The 22,206-nt window shown below is 37.6% G+C and overlaps 1 protein-coding gene across 13 annotated transcripts in view; it reads right to left on the reverse strand.

Moving 5' to 3' along the window:
- Window positions 1-22,206, reverse strand: part of aak1a (AP2 associated kinase 1a) — a 76,129-nt gene that overhangs the window by 5,099 nt on the left and 48,824 nt on the right. For 3 of the 13 annotated variants that reach the window (XM_077223768.1, XM_077223761.1, XM_077223760.1), the window contains 3 exons: window positions 15,496-15,564; window positions 12,456-12,611; window positions 9,792-9,893 (listed from right to left, as the gene is read on the reverse strand). In XM_077223768.1, coding sequence (XP_077079883.1) covers window positions 9,792-9,893; window positions 12,456-12,611; window positions 15,496-15,564 — 327 coding nt within the window. Of the gene's footprint in view, window positions 1-1,589; window positions 7,900-9,791; window positions 9,894-12,455; window positions 12,612-15,495; window positions 15,565-22,206 lie in introns of those variants that run through there. The other 10 variants (XM_077223769.1, XM_077223763.1, XM_077223762.1 and 7 more) reach the window with 5 other exon arrangements.

The raw sequence follows: 22,206 nt of genomic DNA on the forward strand, positions 1-22,206 counted from the left end.
TCGTCGCTTGATAAACTTATAGTTGAGCCACTGTAGGCACATGGAATATTTAAACATGTTCTTTAATGACTTTCTGGGCCGTCAAGTTTCATTCCCTCTGGCAGCCTATGTAGCAGTGATCCACCTCTCAGATTTAATCAAAAATATCTTCATTTGTGTTCCGAAGATGAACGAAGGTCTTACGGGGTTGGTACAGCATGGGGGTGAGTAATTAATGACTTAATTTAAATTTTTGGGTGAACTAACCCTTTAATGTTATGAAGAGACGAGAATATTTTGTGTGCAAAAAAAAGAGACAAAAATAACAACTTTATTCAACAATTTATTATTTTCCATGTCAGTCTCTGACGATGTTCACATGTAGACACAGTGCAGCGCTTCCGGGTTCTACGTCAGAACGCCGGCTCAGTATTGGCCGGATCCTGTGTCAACAACGCATGTATCATGGTGCTCACGTGAACAGCGTCAGAGACTTGCATGATAGAGAAGAATTGCTGTATAAAGTCGTTATTTTTGTTTGCGAACAAAAAGTATTCTCGTCGCTTCATAAAATTAAGGTTGAACCACTGTAGTCACATGGACTATTTTAACGATGTCTTTACTACCTTTCTGGGCCTTGAAAGTTGCAATGACGCTGCTGCCTATACGGGGTCAGAAAGCTCTCGGATTTTATAAAAAATATCTTAATTTGTGTTCTGATGATGAACAAAGGTCTTACAGGTAATTAATGACAGAATTTTCAGAGTTTTTGGGTGAATAACCCATCACTCACCAGTGCTGAAGTTATAAAATGAATAAACTAAATTCCATTATTGAGAGCGATGGAAACAAGTAGGTTACAAAAAACACAATGGCTGAACTGAGATCAGAGAAGACACATGATGTAAGTCTTACCTTCAGGATGAAGTAAATGGTTGGCATTAAACTCAGGATTAATACAGCAGTGCACACTAAGATTTAGTTAAAATATTAGTGCTTACATCCTAACACACTGCAGAGGCATTGACAGTGTTGATTATCTGTGTAAAATGTGCTTTTGTTTGAATATATGTACAATAGCACACACACACACACACAGACAGACACAGACACAGACACACACACAGTATATATGACCCACTGATGAGGTGGGATGCGAAATATACACGTTGGTATGCGCATGTAAGCTAACTGTCAATCCCTCACTGAGCAATGGCTACATTTAATAGGACAGAAATAAAGAAATAAGGACAAAGTACCCAAGGATTCATTTAAATAGCAACATGGGCACATTCATCAGTTCAAAGGGTGCAGAACAGGAATGACCCATGTAGTGTTAAGAGTGTGGGCTGTCACATATCACACATACCAACGTTTAAATCTGGCCAAGAAAAGAAAAGATTGAAAGAAAAGTGATGTAATTTATGGATTGAATTAAGTCAGAATTCAGCTAATTAATAAAGCCCGGTGAGGGATAGACGGATGTCTCCTCTAAACTGCCATCATGTAATTCGTCCAAGCCATAATGCAGGAGTCCATTAATGCAGAACGTGATTTGACCAAGTACAACATGTTTCTGATCTCCATTAACAAAGACTAAGACACAACTATCTGTTCCCATTGACACTTTTATTTAATATCCTCCTTTTCAGAATTTCCATTGTTGCATAAAAACAGAAGGAATACGGCGCTCGATAACATGAGGAAAAAAGGATAACATGATGGCATTCCAGTAGAGATAAGACTTTTTTGTTGTTGTCATTATATTCTCCTGACATGGGCTGTGATGCACGCTACAACACAACAAAGACTTCAACGTCAGACTACTTAGCCACACCGCCAGGTGCACATCTAAGATCTAATATGAGCACTACAGTCAGATTGCATAGGTCAGCCACATTAAAACAAGCAAAGGTAGGAAAAAGAAACGAGAAGCTAAACCTTCACATAAACATAATTGCCAACACACTCTCATGGTAATTTGTGACCATTTTACCTTTTGGCTAAATCGGTAGAATTCATACAAATCTCATTCGTAGGCTTTGTACGATATGCTTACGTCCCAATGATGGTTACGTTTAAAAGTGGGATTAAGGGACGGCCTTCATGCTTGTTTTCAATTTTTCTAAAAATCACATGATTCCATATGAATCAAACGAAACCGCCACCTTGTAAAATAGTTACGTATTCTCATGAGATCGGGTTGAATATTACACAACAATGTTCTACCGATGCAACATTTGCACAAGCTTTGGACAAAACAATCACTCAAAATAAAACAATGCTCTTGGCATTTAACCAAAAAACACTTAAGTACACTATAATGTTTACATCTCAAAAGAAATAATAGTGTATTGTTACTGCTTCCGCACATCTAATTAAGAAAATTTAAACATCATACATATACATACAGACATGTTTTCGTACATTGAGCTCTGTTTAATGTTTGATATGTGTCGGTAAAATGTGACTTTGTGGAGATTGAAGTCGGTGTCGGCATGTCTGATACGTGCTGCCTGGACACCGATGTGACGTCAGCTTTAGGATAGTGATAGATCGATATATAGGCCAATATTTGACCATTCTGAGGTAATGACATGAAAAGTTGCTGAAAAGTTAACGAATGATAAGAAGCAATTTCTGTTGTCAACTTTGTGAATTTTGAGTACATCTGGAAGTAAATAAGTATTTATTTAATTTCAGTAATTAAGTAATTTCCTTATGTCTCAATTTGTATTACTATCAGATTTATATCACTCTAAAAAATAAAGGTTCCAAAAGAGGGTTTGTGACGCCATGGAGCAACAATTTAGGATTCCCCAAATAACTTTTCATTGAGCCAACATAAAATTGGTGTGTAGAACATTTGTTATATGTTCGTCCTATTGTTATATGTCATATACGTGTTCACACTTGTAGTTTGGTTCCCTTGGTTCTTTTGGTCCAGACCAAAAAAAAAATGTTTTAGTCCAGGTCTGCTTAGCGTTCACATTGGCATTTTAACAGTGAACCTAAAGATACCGAATCTAAAGACATAGGGATCTGTTCACAACCTGATTGGCCGGCTTTTATGGCATATAGTTCACGACAGAACTTACAAAACATCCAAAACAATGCTGTGTGCTGGGCTAAATGCTCTCGTTGTATGCGAGTGGCCTACGTATGATGGTATTTTGACCAGCTGAGAACTTGTGAAGAGCTTATTAAATGTGTAAAGTGGTGAAAACAGCGTCAGAAATCCCTCCGTCACACAAACAAATCAAGATCTGCTGCGGTTCTGAGGCCTGTACCGAACTATGATTGGCAACATCACAACTATGACGAGAAAAAACAGGTATGATTGATGCTTTTAGGGTCGCATCTTCTGACATCATGTCCTGTTTTTGGTTTATTTACATGTCTGTTGCGTGTTGCGTTCATATTTCATTCGATATTTAGTTCTTTTGGAAGCGGATCGAGACCCATCTTTTCAGCGGTCTTGGTCCGCTTGTTTGGTGTCATAAGGGTTCAGATGGCAGCGCTCACACTTATTCAAATGAACCGCACTAACAGAGCAATCGCACCAGGGTTCGTTTCAATCCAACCAAACATGGCAAGTGTGAACACACCCTAAAAACCTAAAGAGCGCTTTTCCTTTATAGAGAACCTTTCGAGCAATGAAAAGGTTCTATCGATGTTAAAGGTTCTTCATGGATCTATATAAGTGCCAATAGCGAACTTTTATTTTTAAGAGTGAAAGACCTGCTTAGCCTTAGATGAAGGGTTCCCACACTGTTGACCAATGAATTTCCATCATTTTTCCATGGCATTCCAAGTTGTTTGTGATTAGGATTTTAAAAAATGAGTTTGATTCAGTTTGATACTGTTGTAATATACATTACTTTTCCAGGCCCAGAAAACACAACTTTAAAATCTCCAGGTTTTTCATGACTGAGAACCCCATCAATTTCAGAATTGCTTGTTGAAAAGCACTATTACTTGTTTAGGTTAGATTTTTACATTTTCCGGATGTAACTGGATGAAACACTGTGCGTCCTACTTGAATCTCTAATTTCTGGTAAATGTCACATGGCAGACAAAACCTCAGGAGGAGCAGACCGTCATAGGCTCAGTCCAAACACATTTACTCAGTTAAATTAGAAAATAAACACATATCTGTCTCACTGAAAATTTAAGAGATTAAGATTCAAAATGGAGGTTATTTGAGAAGGTAATGCATAAAAATAAAAAGCTGCCCACAGGCACAGCTCATGAGGTTTTGGAACAGCTTATATTTACATTTATCATTTAGAGCTTGATGGATGAAATGTTGCTGAACACTGAGTTTCTTCAGAACCACAGATAGTCGCTATGTTCAAGTTTATCCACAACAGGCAAAATGTGACAAAAGAGAATTCAAATGACAGAAAAGCTCATTTTACAGCTTTGTGCTCTAATATACAGATAAATAATCTTTATCTTATAATAGTTATCTTGAGAATAATACAGTTTTTACATTCATCCTATACCATCACGGCCTAATTTACCCTCATGTAGGTTTCCTTTTCATTTATCCTTTATGTGTCTTTAAAGGGGACAATGCGTAACTGGGTCGAAATTCTATAAATTCAAATTACACTATAGGGGTAGTACAGGGCATAAGAAGTTTTCCACATATGTCAGATATAGCAAAAAGCAAAGAAAAAGAAGCATGGGGTATGAATGAAAAAGAGAGACGAAAATGAAGGAGATGAGATAGAATGACAGAAAAAAAATAAATGATGGGATCAAAGAACATCACAGAGGAAAGAAATCCAAGATGATTAATACTGTGACAGATTATAACAACTGCAAAGGGAAACGCCTCTGTTAAAATAGGACGAGTGTTCAATTACATCATCTGTGATGTTGATCTGTCTAGAACTTTGCAGGATAATCTAAATCTAATGTAAACACTGAAGGGAAAACTTTAAATGCAACTTCAAAGGGCCAAAACATACTCTGCAGAAGTATGTGAACGCTAACAGTTCTAGCTACTTAAGCTCCATTTCTGTTTTAATGGCACAGACATTTTAAGGTAACTATCACCTTTTTGAGGACTATGGTTTGTTTCCACCTGAACACTTGCTAATGTTAGACTTCAAACGTGATAGGCATTGCTAGCATGTTGTTAGCATGTTCTACACTACCATTCAAAAGTTGGGGTCAGAATTATTTCTTCTTTTTAAAGAAACTAATACTTTAATTTAGTAAGGATCCATTTACTTGATCAAGTTTCAGTAAAGATTCCCATTAATTCCCAATAAATGCTGTTCTCTGAAGTTTCTATTCACCAAAGAATCCTGAAAACATATATCATGGTTTCCACAAAATCAATACTAGTTGTAGTAGTATTGATACTAGTAATTCTAATTTTATATGTTCATATAAATATCATATAATGATATATTCAAATAAAACGGTAACACTTTACAATAAGGTCTTAGTTATTTGTATTAACTATAGTTAATATAGTTAACGTATTAACAACGAGCAATACATTTGTTACAGTATTTATTATTCTTTGTTGATGTTAGTTAATACAAATATAGTCGTTGATTGTTTGTTCACGTTAGTTCACACTGCATTAACTAACGTTAAACTTTTAATTTTAATTATGTATTAGTAAATGGTGAAATAAACATTAACTAAGATTAATAAATGCTGTGGACTAATTGTTCAGTAGTTCACTAATGAAACCTTATTGTAAAGCGTTACTAATAAAACTTCTCAAATATTAAAATATTGTTTGTATAACACTAGTTTAGCTGGAATACATAATTTGACATTTCAAAGAATTTCTATTTTTTTAATTAACTAAATTAATGTAATTTGGAGGTTAATGTAACGTTAAAACACAGTAACTTTAACAACATTTAAATCTTTAGACATTCACATGTTGCTAAATACGGTATAATATGGTTTTAGTTGAAGTTGCAGCAAGTCAAAGCTGACCTCTGACTGCAAAGCCGTATGTTGATTTTGAATGCATTAGGAAGGTTTTCAACAAAAATATTTCATTGCTAGCATGTTGTAGCGGAGTGTATAGGGTGGCCAAGCATTCATGTCTATGTTTGTATACTTATGTAGAGTATGCTTCTGCCCGTAATGGCTCAATTTCTTAAAATTTGTCTTAGTCCTAGCTTTAGTTTTGTCTAATTATTTCTGCAACATCATCCTTTTGAGACGTTAAAAGCTAACCCCTTACTTGCTTTCGTTTCTTTTGTATTGTCTGTCTGCCACTGCATTATATGCTCCAGTATCTAGAATCATTGGTGGGCTGACCACATGAATAATCAGAGGAATCAAAATGTCCCCGTTGTAGTTCTGCATGATTCAACCGTTCACATTATTCTAAAGATAAATGATCGCTTTTATAATTCTTTAATAAAATGTAAACTTTTCTCTGGATCGTCACAGTCGGGCGGAAACCTTGTATATTTAGTCATTTTTATTTTTATCCTTTATGTCGATCTGTGGGTATCCAATGAAAAGTATTAAGAGCAGCTTGTGACTAAACCTCTTAATGCATTGGATCCTCAAACTCATAACTCCATCCGCACACATTTTGGACCGGCTCTGCTTGTTTGCAATGCAAGGGTAAATAAAGAACTGGTTGTTTGCTTTGAATAAGTACAGCATTTTATATATGCATAAGGGCAAATGATTCATGCATTTGAGAATCGGAGAAGAGTGTCTTAGTCCAGCATTTATCGTCGAGTTATAGCCAATACTGTATAAAATAGCTTGTGTGTAGTACTTTATCTGTTATAACATGAGATTTTAGCCACATGACTGTACGCCCGCATAGCCACAGTAAACTTTATAACGTTTTAAGTGAATGTAAACAGTTGAGAAAGAAAACACATGGGTAATAGATATGTGCGTCAGGTCATAAAGTGACAGCAGCCTAATATTCCTGCTGCCAAGTTATGAGATAATATTAAAAATATCTATATGGCAGTTTTTCCCCATGCTGAGTGGCTATTAACTTTGGCAAACCACTAACCACCATGGCTGGTGAGCCAAAAAGTTAAAAGTCACTGAACATAACACATGCAGGTGTCTGACCATATATAATGCTACAATATATATTATTAAAAAAAGAGTTTTTTTGCCATTTTTTGAAAAGTACCGTTTTTGGAAAAATATGAATAAGAGGTTTCTGCCCGACAGCAACGAAAATCTAGAGGTGCTTGACCAGACGAACATCCTCATCACAATACTAAGGTGTTGTCGATGGTTTCCAGACTGTCAAAGTGTTGGATTGTGAGTTTTAGCAAGTTACTAAGTTAGCGGTTGTTGGGGTTTTCTGGGTGGTTGCTAGGAAGTTGGCAGGCTAAAGTTTAACAAGCCAACCAAATCCCAATGAATTAATTCAAATTCTGTTTGAATTAAAAAAAAGTTTCCTTCTGTTCAATTTTTACTTCACATGACAGATGGCCATTTCATCATTTCTATAAAGAACCCTATCCAAATACAATTTTTTTTTTTATGTAAACAAAATGTTCAAATTTTGACTTTTGGTTTGTTATGATTGAGATGTATGTTTTGGGAGTTGAAAGAAAGCATCATGTTTTATCATCCTGAAGAATGAAGCATAAATCAATGATAGAGTCATGAGAATGTTTATGGATCAGCAGAAGAGAGACAAAGAGCAAATGTGAAAAGAATGCCAAAGGAAAATGTGCACAAGGTTTATGGGATTTCTTAAGGTTGAGGTTTCTATACTCTCGCTATATTGTTTAAGAATTGCACACTGCCCTCTCCCTCTCTCTCTATTCATCTGCCTCTCTTTCTGCTTCCTCTATAAGTCGATGAGTTGGTCCACCAGCAGAAGAGAGCGTGCCAGTGAGGGCAGACTGGTCTCAGAACTGCCACTGTTGCTGCGAGAATGACCACCTAGAACAATGCCGGAAAGAGGAAAAGAGAAAGAGTGAGGGGGGGGAGAGAGAGAGAGAGAGAGAGAGAGAGAGAGAGAGAGAGAGAGAGAGAGAGAGAGAGAGAGAGAGAGAGAGAGAGAGAGAGAGAGAGAGAAGGATGTGAGGAATGAGAAGTGTGAGAAAGAATGAGGATGAAAAGAAGATAAGACGTTGACGGAGGGTGAGTGAAGAATGAGGGGTGAGAAAAGAAAGGAGGAAAGAGAAAAAGCAAAAACCAGATGAATAGCAGGAAAGAGAAAGTATAAAACGCTAAAAGATAACAGATCGGAATCGAAGTGAAATATTTTAAAGAGAATGGCTAGAAAGTAAAACAAAACCCCCAAAAGCCAAGATAATACTTTGTTTTTATGGTCCCCTTTTGATATTCTACTAACTATAAGTAACGTTGCACCTACATGTTAACTAACTCTCATTACAGTATTAGTAGACTGTGTGCTTAATATCTGCTAAAACTTTATTTTGATGCTCCCCAACAGACGTTCTACAGACTATAAGTAACATTGCAAGTGCATGTCAACTTATTCTACAAATCCTAACAGTGTACAAATACTCTACTTATACTCTACTAATACTCTAATGAGAGTTAGTTGACATGCATGTAGTTGCAACAAAACTTTTAGTCAGCAGAATGTCTAAAGGGGACCATCAAAATAAAGAGAAACCAAAGTCTAAAGTCTTGGAGAATTACAGTATGTTTTGCTGTAATGCTACTTTACGGTCATAGTTTACATTTTAGATTTAATATATTATTTATTTTGGACATGACAACCACATACTTGGATATCATAAAAGCCATGTCCAATTTCACCACAAAACTAAAAGAAATGTAATATCAATTATATTTTGCATTAAGAAAATTAAGCCAATTTTAGGAATATATATATTGGGGTCAATACGTTTTTTTATTATTTTTATTTATTTTATTTTTTAGAAAATCTTAATTTTTAATGTTTTATTTGAAATATTACAAAATAAAAATGTTTTATTTATTTATTTTAATGTATTTTAAAATGTAGTTTTATCCCTGTGATCAAAGCTGAATTTTCAGCATCATTACTCCAGTCTTCAGTGTCACATGATCCTTCAGAAATCATTCTAATATGCTGATCTGCTGCTCAAGAAACATTTCTTATCAATCTAGAAAACAGTTGTGCTGCCTACTATTTTTGTGAAAACCTGATACACATTTTTTCAGGATTTTTAATGAATAAAAATAGAACACTATAAATGTCTTTACTGTCACTTTTGAACTATTTAATGCATCCTTGCTGAATAAAAGTATTACTATTTCTCGAAAAAAATATTGACCCCAAAGTAGTGAATGGTGGTGTATACACAATAAATATAATTTATTGTATTTTTTTTATTGTATATTAAATTAGTCTAATTTAATGTTTATTTGTTTATTTTTAATGAGAATAACCACTGACAATAATGGGGAAAATCTCATAAAGGAATTATATTAAGATATAAAGGTATTGCGAATGTCCCAATGCCTTTTGATTTTTTATTGAAATATGACAGTGACATGTTTTTGTATGATTCACCCATTTAAAAATGACTGCAACAGGGTGAGGACACTCGTGCTTAAGAAATTTAAGCATGTGTCCAAGGAGTATTTCTTATTCTTTTGCATTATTCAAAGTGCGGTCAATCAGCTTATACTTAAACAATTGTTCAACAACGTCAAAAACACCGGTATCTCAGAACAATCTAACGCTACACTACCACTTTCACTTTGATCACTCAAAAAGTTTGCAAACATATACCTACACTTCAGTGTGAATTAGATGCAGTAAATAAAGCATGGCTCTCTTCCACAATCTTTTGCTGATATCCAAACTCCCTTACCTTGGCTGGAGCTTTTGGAGATAAGCACTGGAATTGGGTCAAACTGGTTATCGGAGCATTGGTCCCCAGTCTCAGAGGACTGGAAGCTTGAGAGGGGAGAGGCTGCAGGAAGAGGTTAGTGCCACAGCAGACCGATGGAGAGGAAACAAAAAAGAAAGATTAGGAAGTGTGTTAGAGAGGGATGGGGGGAGGGGGAATGGAGAGATTATAGATAAGCAAGAACAGGTAGTTAATGCAAGACATTGTCCTTTATAAGCAAAAAGAATTCAAGAAAAATAGTGCTTTAAGTGCTTAAAGGCAGGGTAAGCAATTTGTTCCAGAAATGTTTTTGTTATGCAGGTTGAAAGTCTCTTCACCTCCTGATAGTAATCACTAAGTTGAGTGGTCTAAATGTATTTATACTGTATATACACATCGTCTGTGGAAGGCATAGGACCATTCAATGTTTGTCCAATCATTGCCCTCGTTTCAAAGGCAATGATCAAGCATGTGGTTGGCTAAGGACTAAAAAGCAGGAAAACATACTGAGAGACTCGAAAGATAACTTAGTCCAGTAACCAGGCGCTGTTAGACAGGCTTTTAGTGCATGTGCGCGTCGGGTGTTCGCGCTCAGTAAAGCGCATGTTAGAACAGCGCATCAGCAGTGAATGACATGTTTAACTGGCAAGGCTTTAAAGCACATGCAAATAATGCACTTTTGTGAACTCATTGAACTGATGTGTCCCGTTCCTCTGCGTTTATATTTGATGTGACTATTTGTCGCGTTGTATGCTCAACAATGCACGATATGCATATTTCTACAAAAGCAGTCAGCAGCTTGCTTGGAGCAAGGATCATAGCGCAAATTTTAACTATTATGCGATATGGTCTAATTCCATATCACATTTAAAAATATATCGTTATATTTTTTATATCGATATATCGCCCAGCCCTACTGGTGGCCTAACGGCGATGTTCTTGTCAACTGACAACGATACCACTGTAGCGCGAGAGCGACTGAGGTACGAAATTGAGCAGGTGAACAAGCTGAACGCAAATACATCCTTGTTGATACTTGGAAAGGAAGGAAAAAATCTGTACGCAAGTCAGCCTGTTATGTCCTCATATCCTCTCCTTTTCACTCCGACAGCTATTGACCCCCGCCTTTTATTTTTTTAAAGATCTGCATGATTCACATAGGTCACATTTTCAGGTCGAAAAATCCGGAATTCCGGATTAATCCGGAAAAATCCCATCCCTGAATGATACAATGTCCTACCTGCCTGTCAACGTATGTATTTCCATACCTCCGCGCACCTGTTCGCGCAGACATCACACATCATCAGTGCGTTTCATGCAATGCAGAGTTAGACAGACGTCAGTCATGAGCACCGCAACCGAAACAGCAGACGCCTTTTACAGTTCCTAGTCAACCAAAACAACAAGCTTAAGCTGCGTACACGCCATAGTAATTTGGAAGAGATGGAAAACCGTGACGTTATAATCGGAGCAGTTCGTGACTTGAACTGATGCATTTCAATGGCAACACTATCAACGCTGAAATGAATCTGCAGCAGTCAGATTGTACAAGTCAGGGATCTTTAAGTTGTATCTGTTCATTATTATTGTAATGTTACGTGCTATGAGACAGTTTAACGCCGTCTCAAGTGTTCATGTGTTTTGAAGGAGGGGTGGCTTTGGAGATGCTCTGAAGGGAGAATGGGATCTTATGCTTTCAAAGCTAGCTCGCTATGCTAGCCTCTCCGAAAATTGCCTTCCCTACCTTTAATTAGTCAAGGCCTATTCTGAGCACAAATCTTCATCATTTTAGCTGGCAGTTTAGGGCAATTTTGTTTATTTGCTCAGCAAAAACAAAAACCTTTTATCACAGGCTGATTCAAATTGATTTCTATTCTGGCTGCGTTTCATTGGGAAGCTCCACCAATTGCGAATCTCATTGGTCCAAAATCACACTCCACTGACTATACATTGCAATATTATTACAATTAAATAACCAATTTCTATTTTAAAATATTTAAAGTTTAATTTATTCATGTGTTGGTAAAACTTATCCAGTTTTCAGTGTCTCATGATCCTTTAGAAATAATTCAAATATGCTGATTTGCTGCTAAAGAAACCATTTTTTATTAATATCAGTGTTGAAAAAAGTTGTGGAGACAAAAAGTTGTAAATATCATTAAGTTTATGACAGTAGTTGAACTGACAGAGAAAACTTACCATACTTGAAGTACCTCAATGTGTTTGCATTTATGCATTTGGCTGATGCCTTTTTATTCAAAGGCTTTAGGCATTTAAATTTGACCATTTCATGCATTCCCTGAGAACTGAACCCATCGAATCCAACCTTTGACCTTGATGTTGCTGGCTAGTGCCTTGTTTTGAGCAACAGGAATGCCTCAGAAAGAGACAGAAGAGCATAAATTTGGGTTGGGACACAATTTGGATTGCAGCAGTGTGTCGAACTTGCATAGCTATTAGTATTATCCCCAGATGAGGGGATAAGCCAAATAAGCCAAAGGGGCTTTTTGTTTTAAATGATTCCCCATTATTTTAAAATTCTTTCCCCGAAATGTGGTATTTGTAAAAACAAAAATCAAACTTTACAATCTATGGCTTGTTACATATACGACATGCAACTGAGGCGAGTATGCAAACAGTTCTTACCCTGGTGGGACTGTCCACTGCTCAAAGCAGTAGTGGTAAACTGGTCCATAGATGGTGCAGGAAGAGATGAGGGGGATGAAGCCAGTATTAGACCCCCAGTGGAGGGGAGGGAGAGAAGCGGCCCATCCAAAAAATAATCATGTCCAACCAGGGAATCTGGAGGACATAGGGCAAGCATGAAGAATAAAGAATGACAGAGAACAGAAGGATGAGTGACAACAGTAATACAATATTGAAAATATAAAGAGAGAGTTCCAAACAAAAAGACATCCACAAGGTTCAGATGGGACAGATAAAACAGAGTGTAAGAGATATATGAAGAGGATGGGTAGAAGGTGAGCGTGAGAAATCAGAGAGAAGCTCTGCAGCAGAAGTGAATGAGACCCACAACATTCTCTACGATGTTGTGTTCAAAATGTGTCCGAACTAGTGCTAGTGATGTCAATCGAACATAAACATTTATTTATATAATTTATGTATGTTTATATATATATATTATTATATGTATGTTAGGGCTGTGAAAAGATAATGCGATTAATCGCATCCAAAATAAAATTTTGTGTTTACATAATATGTGTGTGCACCGTGTATAATTATTTTGTATAAATATATATATAAATAAAAATACACACACATGCATGTATACATTTAAGAAAAAATTGTTAGTTATATATAAAATATTTATTTATAATATAAATTATATATAAATATATTCAGTATATACATGCAAATATTTCTTAAATTAATACATGGATGTGTGTGTATTTAAATAAATACAAAATAATTATACACAGTGCACACACATATACAGTATTATGTAAACACAAACTTTTATTTTGGATGCGATTAATAGCGATTAATCTTTTCACAGCCCTAATTTATATATGTCACAGATATTCAGTTGTGTTTGTTTTTAGTTTAATTATGATAGACTTTTAGTTTGTATTCAGTAGTTCCTGTGTTCCTTTGTTTCAGTTTCCTGGTTCTCATTTGTTGTCATGGACATTCCTTCAATCATCACAGGTGTTTTTCATTTGTTCCCTCATTTAGTCCAAATGTATTATCAAAAAAGTGGTTATCAAACTACTGCATAAAACTTTAACTATTCATTTTATCTTTTAAAATATAACCAAACGAAATTAGAAAAAATCCATTCAATTTTGTAAAACAAAGTGCACAGAAGTTTAATGTTTAAATGAAAGCATGGACAAAATTGTGATATTCAATATAATATTTTTTCTATATATAGTACATTCTACTGTACAATAGTAATACTGTAATAATTTACAGAGTTACTTAAACATTTATTTTGGTGGGTTGTAGTGAAGACCTTTGAGTTTCTGTTTATCCGACGATAGTTTTATCAAATGAAATGGCGAAATGTTGGGGAAGTGACTCAGAGCAGCTTTGGGGATAAAGTAAATGCGTTCATGTTCTCATACAGTGAGACGGCAGACGCCGAAAACACCACGAGCATCACGTGCTTGAGTATGTGTAGTAGACGAAACCGCACCACTCATTCACACAGAGACAAGCAGAACATACACACTTCATATTTAAATAACAGTATCTTTGAGGTTTAATATTCACAGACACTAGCCTGTCTCGTGATTTGATTAAGTATTCAGTCCTACTTATTTATTCATCCAAATTTTGCCACATTTTGTGACATTCTGCATTATACGGCAAAGTCTACTTTTATTACTGGATTCCATTATTACGGTTTGTACCAGCAGAGTAATGTAAGAGTACACTTTAAATATGTACAGCGGCCAAACGCTTGTGTCTGCAAATTATGTTTGAGGCCTGAAACCACTTGAAAGAGTAAAAAAAATATTCCTGTCAAAAATAATGACTATTACTGAATAAATGCTATCAAGCTTCAAAATAGATTTTAGGCTCCATAATGATGTCAGTGATGCAAATGAAACAAATAATAACTACAAGTGCTACAGCATAGGCTGCAGTACAACCACAACCAACAGGCCCAAAATAAGACACTGGGAATAACCTATGAATGTATTCGATACACACTGGGATGTAGTTTGCCATTTAGTCACCAGGTGGCTCTACACACAATGCAAATAGAAAACAACACAGTCCAAACTTGACTGCGATGTCAAGAAAGGTGACGCAGCCCTTAGAGGGTTTTAAAGGAATATTCTGTAGGTCATCACCCCGGCATGACCAACAACGTGCAATTCTTTTTGCTGCCAAAATAATTAATTACATATCATTCAACCAAACCATCCACATGTTATCATCAACAAGCGATGACAAGTTACTTCACTGCTAACAAGGACAGATGAGGTCATGTGGTTACTGTGCAGAAAGTATCAGCATTTTTTCCATCATTGGAACTGAACTACTTACTATTATTGATTCCCTTTTTTAAGACCACTGCAGTGAATAAAGGATTCTAATGGACCAAATATTCTGCTCTATTTCATGGTACATAGAAAACACTGGGCTGAAAATCTAATAACTTCAAAGACGGATACCTGAAACAGAGCAGAAAATATACCAAAACAACTCTTAATAAAATTATAAAATGTTACGCTTTATACAGTAATCACAAACTGCTGATCCAGCCAGATCAGTGAGAAAAGTAACCCTAGATGCGCGGTTGGCGGTTATAGCCGCGGACTCCGCGGATAAACCGTGGATCGGGCGGATGACGTGACGAAAATAAATATTTTAATTCAATTCGGGCGGGTGGTGGGCGGTTTCTGGTCTCGCGGCAGTAATCAGCAGCGCCTTGTATCGGCGGATGGCGGGCTGGAAAATTGGTCAAAAACGTTGGTGCGGATGGATGGCGAACTGATGATGAGTTTTGTAATGCGGTTGCGGATGAAATAATAGCCCATCCGCGCATCTCTAACTTGGAGTAATAACAATGGTTTTTTTTTATTACAGTGAAGGTTCACAAATGGCAGTGATAATGTCATCCAGAACGACCTTGCAGATTTTTCCAATGTCAGCAGATTCAGTGCTTCAGTGAGCCACTGTATAAAAGGAGAATATTTACAGAATTGCTGACCTGGCAGTGCAGCTGACCCAGGATCAGTCTGTAGAGGATCCAGGCCAGGGATCAGAGAATCCGTCCCAACTGCAGAAAGAAAAAAAGAAAAGAGACAAATTTGACGTTTTACGTAGCAAATGTAAAGGTGAGAGAGATGGTCTTGATGATGTCAATTCACTCCATGCATGAAGCAGCACTCCTTAAACCAGATCATTCAAAGATATACAGATGCCTGATGAAGACAACGTTTACAACAACTATACAGATGAAGAGATGAAAACGCAGTGTGGTAATAAGTATAGACAGAAAGGAGTAAGTCAGAAATGAGGACGATCCAGGAGTTCCAGGTGTTAACTCTGAGCTGAACTAAGAAAACAATCACCATAAAAACACCAATGAAGGCCAGCGAGGCAATTCATCAGTTGTAGGCAATAAAAAACAAAAACAACAATAAACAGACAAGCGGCTGGTTACCATGACTACTGTCTGCAGGGCTGAAGGGGTCATTCAAGGGAAGGTCAGGGAGGATCAGGGAGGAAGAGGGCTCTGGAGACTTCAAACCCTCAATCAACTTCTCTACTCCATGAGCAAAGAGGAGACGGGAAGAGAGAAGAAACAGTGAGGAGAGGAGAGAGCAAGGAGAACGAAAAAGAAGAAACAGAAAGGAATGAAAGATGAGGAGAGGAAAGAGGAAGAAATTGGTCAGTGAGGTAGAGAAGAGATGAAAGGAAGAGAGAAGACAAAGAGAACAATGGACAGTAAAATAGAGAGGAAAATGTAAAAAGAGGAAAGAGCAGAGCGATAGTGATGAGATACGAGATGAAAGAAGGAGAGGAGACTGTAAAGAGATGAGAGGATAACAGAGATCGTGAGAAGGAGAGGGGTCAGGAGAGTTAGGCAAGGAGACCGTAAGGAGAGAGTGATGAAGGAGATGAAAAGAGGAGACTGTGAGGAGAGAGTGATGAAGGAGATGAAAAGAGGAGACACTGAGGAGAGGAGACAGAAGAGAGCAGAGGGGACTTTAGGGGGAACAGACAGTAAGGAGACAAGAAATGAGAGGAGTAAAGAAACAATGAGGAGAAATGGCGAGACAGTGAGGAGAGGAGAGGAGAAAAAAAGAGAAGAGAGCAGACAGTGAAGAGACAGTGAGGTGAAGAATCAGCAAAGACTGCAAAGAGAAGAGAGACAGTGAGAAAGAGATGAGACAAAGAGGAGAGGAGAACAGAGATAGAGAGGAGGATACATTGAGGAGAGGGGACAGAAGAAAAGAGACAGTGAAGAAAAGATTGAGGGGAGTGAGGGGATAGTAAAGAGAGTAGACAGTGAGGAGGACGGGACATGAAAGGAGTAGAGATCACAGTAAAGAAAGAAGAGGAGAATATTGTCAGTAAGAAGAGGAAAAGAAGAGAGTGAGGAAAGTAAAAGAAAGGAACGAGTGAGGAAGAAATTCAATCGGGAGAGAAGACAGCGAGAAGGAGACAAGGAAGTGAGGAGAGGAGAAGATAAAGGTAACAGTGAGGAGGAGAGGAGACTCAGTTATGAGCAGAGAGAGGAAACATTAAAGACAGGAGAATATACAGTGTGGAGAGATCTAAGTCAGTGGTGTCCAATCCTGTTTCTGGAGGGACAATATCCAGCAGAGTTAATGTCCAGGAGAGTTATTGTCCTGCAGAGTTAATGTCCAGCAGAGTTAATGTCCTGCAGAGTTAATGTCCTGCAGAGATAATGTCCAGCAGAGTTAAGGTCCGGCACAGTTAATGTCCTGCAGAGTTAATGTCCTACACAGTTATTGTCCTGCACAGTTAATGTCCTGCAGAGTTAATGTCCTGCACAGTTAATGTCCTGCACAGTTAATGTCCTGCACAGTTAATGTCCTGCACAGTTAATGTCCTGCACAGTTAATGTCCTGCACAGTTAATGTCCTGCACAGTTAATGTCCTGCAGTTAATGTCCTGCACAGTTAATGTCCTGCACAGTTAATGTCCTGCACAGTTAATGTCCTGCACAGTTAATGTCCTGCAGTTAATGTCCTGCACAGTTAATGTCCTGCACAGTTAATGTCCTGCACAGTTAATGTCCTGCACAGTTAATGTCCTGCACAGTTAATGTCCTGCACAGTTAATGTCCTGCAGAGTTAATGTCCTGCACAGTTATGTCCTGCAGAGTTAATGTCCTGCACAGTTAATGTCCTGCACAGATAATGTCCTACACAGTTATTGTCCAGCAGAGTTATTGTCCAGCAGAGTTAATGTCCTGCACAGTTAATGTCCTGCAAAGTTAATGTCCTGCAGAGGGTTGGCGCCAAACTCTGCAGGTCAGTGTCCCTCCAGGAGCAGGACTGAGTTAAGTCAAAAGTGTTGCTTATAAGGAAAAATAACATTTATTAAGACTGTTTAAGCATTAATCATAGATAATCAATAGAGTATGGACAATAGACAATAGAGTATGAGAGTAGTTATGCTCAGCATAACATACTACTTGCTCCCTTTCTTCAGTATGCAACATGTATACAGTGCATAGTAGTATTTTCTGAATGCCTGAAATAGCCAAATGGCCTACCACATTTGCTAGAACATGCAGTATAAAACAGAGCACACTGTGTGAAATACTGCACTGGACTCGTGTAGCAGAAAGGTTCTCAAACCTGTTCCTGGGGCCCGAATAGGGCTGCACGATTAATCGAATTTCAATCAGGATTTAGACTCCCCTCGAACAAATTCGCACGATCGAGCGATATTTAAAATGCGTCATTCCGTTCAATTCAAAGTTTTTTTTGTCTGATCACGTGCCTCCATGAACCACAGTGCGCGAGAGAGACCCAAGTGTGTCTGCACGCGAGTGACAGAGCACGAGAGAGGACAAGTGTCCAAGAGCGCGCTCGACAGTGCGCGAGTGTGTCTGCGTGCGGGCGACAGCGCACGAGAGATACCGAGTGTGTCTGCGCGCGAGAGAGACTGAGTGTGAGCATTAGTAAATTGCATTAGTAAATTGTTACATACTACATAGTAATATATTATTACTATATAAGAGGCATGGAAGTTCGATTAATAGACTCCTATAATCAGTACTACAAACGTCTTGTTTTGAAGTATTGTTTAATAAATAGAAATAATTTGAGCACATAAACTTTCATACTTCCAAAATTTCACAACTAATCACTGACACTGTATCACAACCAGGTTTTAAGTTTCTTAAGCGTCAAATAACAATGACTCTGAATTTTAGCCATTAATTGAACTTCCATAATTCTGCCTTGAAATGTTCTCATTGGGTTACATTCTGTTATGGAGTATTTGTTTTTTATTGATTTTATATTTTCAGTTTTTCTTCACATCCATTATGCAGGTACAATGCAAGTTTATATTTTGCTTCCTAAAATATATTTACACAATGTAAAATGTAAAATAGTGCCCTGTTAAAGTTTTGCTACATTTTCTTTATTGTTTTATTTATTTTTATTTGTTCTTTAAGGAGATGCACTGAATTTTGGAGAATAAGAGGACCTGTTTTATTTTGATGCACATATTTGTACATTAGCAGGAATGTAGCACAATATGGATGTGAAAGCAGTTATAATTAGCCTATGTGACAATAAAATTTGTTTTGGTTAAAATCAACAAATAATCGTGATAATTAATCGTGATCTCAATATTGATAAAAAATAATCGTGATTATCACTTTGGCCATAATCGTGCAGCGCAAGGCCCGAGCACTGCACATTTTGAACATCTCATTTGTCTGATTAGGGATAGATTCAAAATGTGCAGTTTTGTGGAGTGGGTTCCAGTAACAGGAGTTTAAAACCAACTTATTATTCGTGTTAGACAGACAATCTATACTTCAAAGGCTTCACAGGGTTATAACTCAAGCAGAGCGAAGGTTCAGTACTCGACTACCAGACAAGCTATTAGTTACACTGGCAAACGTTTGCAATGGTGCAACTGTCATGGTTTCATTCGACCAGATGCATGCGGATCAGTTGAGAATCAGACACTTCGTTACAATTCTGGTCTTACTCACAGTCTTTATGATCGAAAGGAGGACTTTGGGATGAGGGTATGGGGAGAGAAGGGGGGAACTCAGGTCACAGAACAGCAGTACGCTCGCTTTCCCACTTTCACTAAGGCAGAGAGCAAACCATCAACCTTTAAACATAAATGAATCAAGGATGGTCTTCAAATCTTAGAGAACACCACTCCTCTGAGTAAACAGACTCAACAAGGGTGTTGTGAACGGTTGCCAGGGCACAGCTACATAGTTTCTTGGGCATTCTGAGTGGCTTTTAATCATCTTGTTATGCAGTTTCTAAGGTTTTGCCCAGATGATTACTTACAGGTCTCAATTGGTCCCTAGATATGGCTACTAACTATTGTTGGGTAAAGTGTGTGTCAGACCTCCATGGAGCTACGGTACACATGATTGCCAATTTCATGACCTTGTATCCTGCGGCTCTCAAAAGGTTTGCCTGTGCCCAGCATGATCTGGTGTGTGTCATCAGATTCAGAGGATTACCAGACTGTGCTTATGTAAGACTTTCAAGCGTTAATCCACCCTCTGTGCTTTCTGCTGGGAATCATCACACACACTTCTCTTTTACATACAAATTCTAACACTAAAAATCAAAAAGATAAAATATCATTTAAAAGAATAAGTATGCACAATAATGTGCCATTATATACAGTGTAGCAGATGTTGTTTAAATATAATTGTCTTTTTTGGTTAAATGGCAATGTGAGATGCATGGCACTTTTCACAAATTGCATTCAGAATGAGAACCTGTAATTTACATCAAATACAAATACATCAATGATAAATTAATACTAAATAACAGTAACACTCGAACGCTTCACAAAAAGGCCATGAAACAGTGTACCATATTCGTGGAGAGTGGTATATATTTAATTATTTTTCATTATAAAAATTGAACTAGTGCTGGGCGGTATACCGGTTCATACCGAAAACCGGTGTATATTTTTGTTATGATATTAATTTTTAATATACCGCCATACCGATGTATTTAATTACACAACGTTCGGAATGAACGTTACACTGTGCCGTACGACAGTGTTTCAGACAGACTCTTTACAATGTTGCACTTCTAAGCAGAGACTGCGAGGCGAGGGTAAATCCTTTACCATAGACACAATAAATACATAGACGCCCTTTTGGCCGCTTTGGAACGTTGCTGCGATACGTCAACGCGTCCGCCATTTTCCTGAGGGCAAGACTGCGCTGTAAACAAATGCAAGTAAACGGGTGAGCTGCGGTTTTCCTGGATAAAAACAATAATAACGTTTACATTTATCAACCGATTTCAGTGGTTTGTACGTGGTGTACGCTACTATTACTAAATATATAATGACCAAATACAACCAGAAAAAAAATTTCAGTCTTGTTTGTGAAAGGTAATTCCCGAGACCTGTTTTAAATTGTGTGGCGATTTGTACAGCCCCAAGCAGCACACGAAGCAGGCATTTTTCGCAATTCCCGTAATGAGAGGTATGGGAAAGATGCCCTCCGCAATATGGCGGCGCCGTTGGCGTATGCTCCAGCGGCCAATAGGGCGTCTATGTATTTATTATGTCTATGCCCTTTACTGTCTATGGGTAAACCAAGGGGGTAATCCATCAGCCGGAAACTGAAGCCTCGCGGGAGCCGCCATTGTAGCAGAACTTCACCTGCTGTTAGCATTCCATTGACTCCCATTCATTTTGGCGTCACTTTGACAGCGAACAACTTTATATCTTAGGCGTCCAAAGACTTAATTTGTCCATTATTTATTTCTAAAGAAACATGACAATGTATAAAAGGCTCCATTACCTTGTATCTTACGTTATGGCACCGTATAAGCCATATTGTAAGCCAATTGTAAAAATAGGCTAACGATTGTGTCATATCCACGCGACTTTGTCGCACAATAGATAAATTACCGTATAGACAGGAGGAGAAGCTCGCAGGCAATCAGGGGGACATAGAGGCATAAAGTCAGGGAGAAGCCCATAAATAGAGAGTCCATAAAAGCAACGGGAAAAAATATTTCAACGTTTTTGAGGAATTAGGTGATTCAGATTTGTCTTGGCACAGCTACTAGAAGATTTACAACTGTCAGACTGTCGTCAAGCTCAGTTTGAGCCTGCGCAGTCGCTCAGCCATCAGACAGGAAGTGCAATAATCGGGCTTCAGTCTTCTCCGTTGAAATCAATGGGGTCGCTGTGTCCATTTCTTTTACTGTCTATGGGGTAAACAGCAGTGCTCTGGTGTTACGTTACAGGGAAGATGGATGCTGCAGAACTATGGCGTTATTTTCCTGTCAAATTTCGAGAGCGCATTGCTCTTGTTAGAATAGGTTTATTTTCTCTGGGCTCGCTCAGAAAATCCTGCACTTAAAACGTGTTCAGTGCAATCGCGAATCTCTCCTCTTCCCCAGCTAACAATTTTAGGTTATAAGAACGTTTTCATAACTTTCCCATTAAGTTATAAAAACGTTATTTCTGAATGTTCTAGGAACATTCAAAACGTCCAGTTTTTTAGGCGTTGTATTAACGTTATTTCTTGGTTATAAGAACTTTATTCAAAACGTTATAAGAACGTTCAATTCTCCCGTTATATAAACGTTGTATTAACGTTCTTGCTTGGTTATAAGAACATCATTCAAACGTCATTAGAACGTTCAATTCTCTTGTTATATAAACGTTGTATTAACGTTATTTCCTGGTTATAAGAACGTTA

This window comes from Siphateles boraxobius, unplaced genomic scaffold (assembly GCF_051911475.1).
Source record: "Siphateles boraxobius isolate OS27281-9 unplaced genomic scaffold, OSU_SipBor_1 9, whole genome shotgun sequence".
Classification (NCBI taxonomy): Eukaryota; Metazoa; Chordata; class Actinopteri; order Cypriniformes; family Leuciscidae; genus Siphateles; species Siphateles boraxobius.